Source organism: Helianthus annuus, chromosome 9 (genome assembly GCF_002127325.2).
Source record: "Helianthus annuus cultivar XRQ/B chromosome 9, HanXRQr2.0-SUNRISE, whole genome shotgun sequence".
Taxonomy (NCBI): domain Eukaryota; kingdom Viridiplantae; phylum Streptophyta; class Magnoliopsida; order Asterales; family Asteraceae; genus Helianthus; species Helianthus annuus.
The window spans coordinates 48,075,410-48,084,422 of NC_035441.2; the positions used below are offsets into that span (position 1 = coordinate 48,075,410).

The 9,013-nt window shown below is 34.7% G+C and overlaps 1 protein-coding gene across 1 annotated transcript; it reads right to left on the bottom strand.

Moving 5' to 3' along the window:
• Positions 1-490: 490 nt before the first annotated feature.
• Positions 491-1,009, bottom strand: LOC110875594. The gene has a single exon (XM_022123791.1). It carries the CDS (start codon positions 1,007-1,009, stop codon positions 491-493), a length of 519 nt encoding a protein of 172 aa, XP_021979483.1.
• Positions 1,010-9,013: the final 8,004 nt, after the last annotated feature.

Sequence of the window (9,013 nt, forward strand, 5' to 3'; positions counted from 1 at the left end):
TTGGTTCAAAACAATACATATTAAGAGAATATAAATCAACTAAGGTTGTCACACTAACCGAAAGGTGCAGAATATTGAAGATGTTAAGATCGATGAAAAGAAGAGCTTCACAGGGAGAAAGGTCGCCGTCTCCGGTAGAGAGAATTAGGGTTTCTTTGCAATTTGTGTAAATAATAACTAATGGTGATCAAAGTATTATTTAGTGTATGTCGCTAATGAGGGAGTCTAGGCTCGGTTGGGCTCAAGTTTGGGCTGGTGGAGGCCCATACGATCCAAGGAGTGTGCGGCCGGAGAAAAGGGTGTGCGACTAGGCTTAACGGACCGTCGAATAAGATATAACAACTTACTATAGTATAATAATAACCATCTCATAGAGCCATCAAGTGTTTAACGTAACATACGCTCGGTTAATACGTAGTGAGACATAAAACGTAACCATGCAAGCTAGGAGTCAAGGAATCAAGAAATACTAACCTTGAATCAAGAAATACTAATCTTGAAAGTTCGGGTTGTCACAGAGTGAACCAGGGAGCCCAAAGAAAGAATGCCAGATCCACAAATCTTGTGACGCCACGGCCTCAAGTATTAAGGTTGGATAGCCGTGATCACCTCGCGTGTATTGGCCTCGCCACCCAGTCGGGCAGTTATGCCACGCCCAATGCATACAATCAATGCTACCAAGCATTCCCGGAAACCCATGCCTTGCTTCATGAGCTTGGTACAACTGTTGAACATCATACGCGTTTGGTTTCCGCAAATATTTTTTGCTATACAGTTTCACCACATTATGGCAAAACCGATACAAACATTCCCGCGCGGTTCTTGCCGACATCTGTAAGTACTCGTCCAACGCGTCGGCCACTGTCCCGTACGCCAGTTGGCGAATGACCGCAGTAAACTTTTGTAACGTGGTGAACCCTTCATAATTACGAGCATCGGGTCGTTGAGTGAAAAACGAGTCTAGCCCCGCCAAATCATCAGCAATCCGTGTGAATAAACGGCGACTCATTCGGAACCTTCGTTTGAAAGTGTCGGCGTTGTAAAGGGGTGCATCAGAAAAATAATCGTTAACCAATTTCTCGTGCGCTCATTCGCGGTCTCTGTTAACCTGTATTCGTCTGGTAATAACGTTTTCAGACGAGTCCTCTTCCTCTTCCTCTTCCAAAAGAATCTGCGCCGCCTTTACCACAGCGTTTGCGAAAAACATCTCCTCTTCATCCGAAGAAAAGCCGGACCACCAAGGATTAGATGCCATTGTGGATGAAGAGATATTTTTTTATAAAAGATTGGTATAAAAATGGGAGTGTTTTTTTATAAAAATGGATGAGAATGGGAGAAGAATGGATGAAATATTGAAGAAATGGTATAAAGAATGGGTATATATTTAAATTGAAAAAGGTTTTTTTTTTTTTATAAAACTAGCCGTTATTAACGGCTATATGCTTCAAAGGTGGCCCGGCGAGCCCGGCTTGGGTTTGCTGGTGAGGACGGGTGGGATGGAGGGGGGCGGTGTGGGGGACCGGCGCCGGTCCTAGCCGGGCCTCAGCCGGCCCCCACTCCTTCTAGTCTAATGAAATGTGTAATGAAATGGATGATTACAAGAGAATGTAGAAAAAGGTGTTTGGTTTATCACTCAAATAGAATCACCTATTTCAAAAGGCATTCTATATCCATTCTCTCAAAATCATTTTATCCACCCTCCATGTTTTTTTTTCATTCCATCTTCTCTTGCACCATTCATCAACAACACCACAACCCACCACCACCACCACCGATGCCATCGCCGCCACCACCTCACCCCGACAGCCACCGTCGCCGCCACCGTTATCACCCACAATGGCGACCAACCGCCAACGCCACTCGTCGTCGCCGCCCACCACCACCATCGTCAACGCCACCACCAATCGTCGTCGATGCCACCACCCACCACCAACGGCCGCCTTGCCGCCACCACCACCACCACCCATCGCCGCTGCCGCCACCACTCACCGCTGATTTTATTACTTCGTTTTTCTTGTCTACCGAACAATACACAATAATAATTCATTCCAATCACACACGGTAACCAAACAAGACATGGAATGGTAATGATCCATTGCATTCCCATGTCCATTTCATTACCTCATCCATTCCATTACCTCATACCAAAAAGACTTCAAGTCTTTTATAAATTATATCTATAGATCTCAGGGTTATAACATTATTGTGCATGATCTTTTGGAATTGACTAAGTAGGTTCTTAGCCTTTAGCACAAAAAAACCAAAAGTATCAAAATCAAATCAGATAAACACATGTTGGTTATCAAGGCACGCTTTCACGTGTTTGATCACTTTGCCCAAAGCAGTCTGACCCACTGTAAAAGCACTATCCCCTAAGTGTTTATATTTTATTTGGTTTACAAAATTGTGTAACCAAACCAAAAACCAAAATAGGAATATACAAACCAAACCAAATTTAACCGTATTCAACTCGATTTGGTTTTGGTTAAAACCCAAACAAACCAAATTTAACTGAATTGTATCTAAGTACTTTTTTTCCTAGTTTATAATCATGTTTGTGCTCTAAATTCCGAACATCAAATCAGCAACTAATTTAAACAGAACGATATATTAATGTCTGTGTTCCAACTTCCTATATTAAACCATAAGTCGCAAGCAACCAGAGGGTTGGCTGAACATCTTTTAACCTTAACATGTGAAAATTTAGAAACTTTAATATATTTTGAAGTTCAAAACAAGGTTAGATGAGAAAATGGGGAGCTTTATTTTGAATTAGACTTTAAATTTATCATTTGGGCTAATAAAATTTAGACAAAATTGTAGTGAACGTCCTTTATGTTTACATTAAATTGCACTGCACGTCCTTTATGTATAAAAGTTTCAGTGAACGTCCTTTACGTTTATTTTTTGTTGCCATGCACGTCCTTTACCACAAAACTAGTTAGTTTTCTTAGTTAACTTAAACACATGCCTAGCACATGATGGGTAAATTAATCATTTTAAGAAAATAATTAATAAGGTGTAGAAAATAGTTGTTGATAGGGGTAACAAGAGAGTTGACAAAGCTAAGAAGACTGTTGAAAATGGTAAGAAGCGTTGAAAAAGGTAAGAAAATTGTTGACATGGATAACAAGAGTAGGGGTGTTCATGAGTCGATCCGATCCGATCGAGGGTCTGCTCATGCTCGGATTGAATTACAACCGATCCGATCCGAGCGGATCAAATTTGTAAAACCGAGCGCAAAAGTGATGCTCATGCTCGGATTGAATTTGAATCGATCGGCTCGGTTTTTCTCGGTTTTTATCAAATCCTAAAAAAAATCGAGCGGATCGTTTTCACTCGGTTTTGCTCGATTGAATGATAAGGCTTCATTCAACAAAAACAAATTCCAACTTAATTAAAACATGTCCAACGCTTTACTAACAAAAGCAATACATAATAACTCAAATCATGATTCTAAAAATGTTCTTAACAATACCAAGAAACACAAAATAAAAGTGCGAATACAAATTGTCATTTAGTTCAAAAGCCATAAACTTCTTCTTTAAGATTATTCATCTTCATCCACAAAATTCAACTTCAAATCAACATATAACCTATAAACACAAGCATTAAACAAAACCATTAAGTTCTACACATTACAAAACAACTTTTAGGTTTTGTTAATTATAAAAATACCTTTCATTTTTAGGAATAGGATTTAGGGTTAGATTTACATATTAAATATTAAGGGGCTGTTTGTTTACCTCTTAATGAGGCTCTTAATGGTTCAGACCTCTTACTGGTTCAGCACTTAATGGTTCAGACTGTTTGTTTCACGAGCAGATGTCTGAATGGTTTAGACATTTGCCTCTGAATGGTTAAGATTTATACAAAGTCTGAATAGTTAAGACATCTAATCTGAATTGGTCAGACATTTGCCTCTGAACGGTTAAGCATTATACAGGCTCTTAATGGTTCAGACCTCTTACTGGTTCAGCAATTAACTATTCAGATATTGCCAAGCAGCCCCTAAGTTGGATTGAATGTTATTTGGGCTTTTAATTTTTTTTGGGGCTATTATATTTTTTTGGGTTTTTAATCTATAAAATCTATAATATAAATATATATATTAATTATTAATAAAATAATTCGAGCGAAACCGAGCGATCGACGAGCGAGCGGAGCTATGCTCATGCTCGGATTGAATTTGAATCGAACCGATCCGATCGGCTCATTTACAAACTGAGCGAGAATCGAACGAGCATTTTTTGAGCATCTTTCGAGCGATCGTCGAGCAGTTTGGACAGCCCTAAACAAGAGGATTGAAACAGGTAAAAGGGGTGTAAACCTAAAATAATTGATTTTGGGTTTTATACTTTTTTTTTTTTGCTAATTAGGTTTTTTGGTCATTTGGGGATGTGGGCTGGATCAGGGCCAATGAGCCGAACTTGCCCAAGCCCAGGCCCAAACACAAAGTTTGGTCCATAGGATATGCACGTCATCATAATAATTTATCTTTTTCACTTCCAATTTGTTTAAATTTGTTCTCTCTTCTTCTTTTTTTTTTGTGTGTATAGTGATAAAAAAAAAAAAATACCCACTTTCCTATGATCATGGGTTTATTGAACTATAAAGAACCAACCAAACTTACCAAGTGGATAAATCAGAAACAAGAATGAAAATTGGACCAGATAATGCTATTGCATTTAAGGTAGCAATTAAGTAGATTGAGTTACACCCGGGATCAACCTTCCACATGAAGAATATGATGAGGTGACTCACCCACAACTACGAAAACACCCTGGCTTAACCCGAAATAAAATTTATTCTAGATGAGACTCCAAACCATAACCTTCAATTCGGAAAGTCAAAGGGCTACCACTCAAACAGAAGGCTCGACTATTAATGTTATCTTTAATAATGTTATTTTTGGTTAATTTTATGCTAAATTCTTACATCAATAATGTCCTTTTTTGGTTAACTATATGCTAAATTGAGATATGCCCTCTTAAAGTGTTACACATTAGGAGGTTTGGATAACAACTCAAAATGGATAATTTTGTCTATGTTAAAATGTATAGGTTCGACTTAACTCCTGTGTTGTGTTTGGGTTTGTGCATCTCAGGGCGTAACCTTATATAGGCCTAGGGTACCCCCCCCCCCCCAAATCAATTTTTTCCGCTCGTACTCGTAGTGTTAATTTTACCGAAAATTTATGATTTTTTAGTGTAAAATATTGGATATTTAAGAGTCGTCCCCCGCTAATTTGGATTTTGAGAGTACATCCCCCACAGAGTTTTCGTTAAAACTCTGCCACTTATGCGTCTGGCATTAGTTATGGTCCTATGGATTCGTGTTGGGTTCAATCTGTCAAGCCACGCCTTGGGTCCTCCAAGTTTGAGTTGACCACTCTCCCTTTACACTAGAGGTCGCTTGTTTTAACCTTGTGGTTCGTGTCTAATTTTTATATTTTAGCAAACTGTGTGGGTTAGGTGCTCCAGACCTGGATAGTGGATAGTGCCCCACCCAACTCCAGCCCAGCAGCTCAAACCCCAAGCACCAATGCACCAACATTTCCTTGGGTTCCTTTACAATAGTAAATATTTATTTATAAGTATTATATTTTTTTTATAACATTGTAGTTTAACATATTTATTGAATTGAATAATAGCTAACATGCTCATGCTCGCTATTCGTATTCATTCACACAAATCATAGTGTTTTCCTGCCCTTTTCATATGATATGATAAATGATTATTTTAATTTTATAAATGGCTTTCTTGTTTAAATACATAAATATCAAGCTATTATATATGCATGATATACTATTGTACTCCACTACTTAATGTTTTACGAAGAGTTTTTATAATTATGTTAAAGATTATAAATTTCATTTCAATAGTATAAATTAGTAACTTATACTAGGTTAGTTCCCCGTGTATTACACGGGTTGAACAATTTAAACTATATAATAAATATTTCTTGTAAATGCAAATGAAAGACCGAGATATTTATATATATTTGATAAATGACGAAACTAATAATAATAGTTAAAAAATCTCATACATATGTACAGAGTCATCTCTGAGAATTCATGTATCCTGTTTGAACTCGAAAAAATATGTTCTTCCGTAATGTTTTAATATTATTATTTAATTTTAAAATCAAATGGGTATTGGGCTCACTAAGAGCATGTTTGGTTATGTTTTTTGAAACAACTTATAGACTTATTGGCGTTTTGGAAAAGTCAGTATGGAGTGACTTATTAACTTATTGACTTTTTCCTCTCACATACACCCATATTGCCAAACATCATTTTGTAGCTTATGACTTTTCAAAAAGCCAATAAATCAATAAGTTGTTTCAAAAAGCTTAGCCAAACATGCCCAAAAGCTAATGCCAATGGGTATTGGCTCACTAAGAGCATGTTTATTATGCTATTAAAAAAAATTAACATAGATATCGGATTTTTTTTTTTATAAAAAACACGTGCCCCTCGAAATTAGGGACCCTGTGCGGTGGTCCTCCCCGCACACCCTTATCACCGCCCATGCATGTGTATACTCATTTAAGTAATCGATATACATCTGATGATATCCTATATTTTTTTGTATTCAATTAACATTTTTCTATTTAGTATTATTTGCAATTATTAACATTTTTCTAAATGTATATATAGAGTATGGATGTTACTGAATTTTTAAAGAATAATTTTTAATTTTGACATATATATTCAAGCTTATAATTATATAATGTAGTCATGAATTTTAATAAAATCCAAAAAAGCGTGAAACCCTTTTCAAATTTCAATAAAAAGGTTATAATTATTTGATAAACATTTTTTCTATTTAATATTATCTACAAATTAGAAGATAAATTATTAGAAAATAAATATGAAATAAAGGCGGGAAACCCAAAAATAGGTGCCTCCAACAAATGACACGTGTCACACATTGGTTTACTTTATTATATGTATAGATATGCATATAGGGGTGCCCGGGTGTACCTAATGCTTAGGGAGTTTTTCAAAAATATTTTGATTAATTTTACTTTTAGTCTTAAAGTATTTGATATATTACTTTTGACCCAAATTATTTGAATTTTTTACTTTTAACTCAAAACTTTTCATCTTTTACAGTTTAACCTTATAACTTTTTTACTTTCGACTTTGGTCCCCTATACTTTTCATCTTTTGTATATTTCGTTTTACGCTTCGTTTTAAATTTTTCCAATTAACACGACGCAAAGTGCGTGTGCGGTTCAACGTTTTTATGTCGCATTTTTCCCGTTTGACAAGTTAGTCATAACGTGCGGGTCCTAAATCGACTTAGTCATAATTTTATATGTTTTACGTTTTGCTCTAATTGCTCCGTATTAACACGTCGCAAATTCAGTGTTGGTGGTCACTTGCAGTGGTGTGACATTGATGCTATTTTGCATGGTTTTACACCCCCACCACAATACGGGGCGCTTAATACTAGTTAAAGTTGTTTATCAAAAATACGTGGTATGAGATAAAATCTTCCTATACTAATAAATGAAAATGAAAATCTTTTTGTACACGTGTCACTCTCTGGTGCCTCATCTCTTTTAATAATGGTATTACATATTAATTTTATACACAAAATATAATATAATATTAATTAATATAGTTAGAGATAAACGTCTAAATTCAAATTTAATAAATAATTATCTATAACAAATATAAGGAGTTAATTGCCAAAATCGCCCCTAAGGTTTGGGCAGGTTTGCCATTTTCGTCCAAAATGACATTTTTGTACCAAATTGCCCCCAACGGTTGTAACTTTTTGCCATTTTCATCCAAACCACTAACTTAGTTTATTTTTTCTGTTAAGTTGAGGATATTTGGATGAAACTTGCAAATATAAAACTACAGGGATGATTTTGGCAATTTACTCAAACTCTTTTAATTTTTTTTTATTTAATTAATTTTGTTACATATATAATAAAAAGAATATACATGCAATTTTTATATGAAAAAAATAATAGCTTTGTCACATAATTTTTATAAATTTTCATCCAACCACTAACTAAGTTAATTTTTCTATTAAGGCGAAGGATGTTTATAAACTAAGACAGAAATTAATTTCTAATTTTTTATATAGATCAGTTTTATAAAAATAAAATCTATTTAAACCTTTAAATTTTATAAAACTAAAATGTTGGTGACCTTATTGAAAAAAGGTCAAATAAAAAAATCTTATCATATGTACCAAGTTTGTAATTCATCTTCGACTCTTTTAAATTCGCTCGTAAGGAAAAACAGAAGTCAGTGCCCCCCTATCAAACAACGTATCGTTACCAAACCTTAAAATTACCCACCAAATTGTAATTATAATGCTATGAACCAAAAGTTTCTTTACTCAAGCCACTCAGAATAAGTATTAGTTAGTTACCCTTATAATCTTAATTAAATAAATATTTTATTTCTACCAACATATTTTCTAGGTGCTCAACACATTTAAAAAATATGTAACGTTTTACAATTTTTTTCTATCTCCACAACTGATAAATATTAAAAGTTGTAATCGATTGTTATGTGTTGCACACCAATGACGTTTTCTTTTTATAAAACTGATTTATATAAAGAAGCTGTAAATTAATTTCTGTCTTAATTTATAAATTTTAAAACATCCTTCACCTTAACAGAAAAAATAAACTGAGTTAGTGATTTGGATGAAAATTTATAAAAATTATGTGACAAAACTTACAAACGTTAGGGGCAATTTGGTACAAAAGTGTCATTTTGGACGAAAATGGCAAACCTGCCCAAACCTCAGGGACGAATTTGGCAATTAACTCCAAATATAAATGTATCAAATAACATAATAAGTATAATATTATTTAATATAGTTAGAGATCAAACGTATAATTTTAAATTTAATTAATAGTAAATTACTTTTTGAGTCCATATGTTTTAGTGGGTTTAACCACTTGAATTCAAAATCAAAAAGTTTAACACCTTGAGTCTCTAACTGTTTATTCACATCCTCTGTAAAAAATTCAAAAA

Coding starts and splice junctions, on each gene's coding strand:
- LOC110875594 (XM_022123791.1), bottom strand. CDS start 1,009: ATGAGTCGCCGTTTATTCACACGGATTGCTGATGATTTGGCGGGGCTA.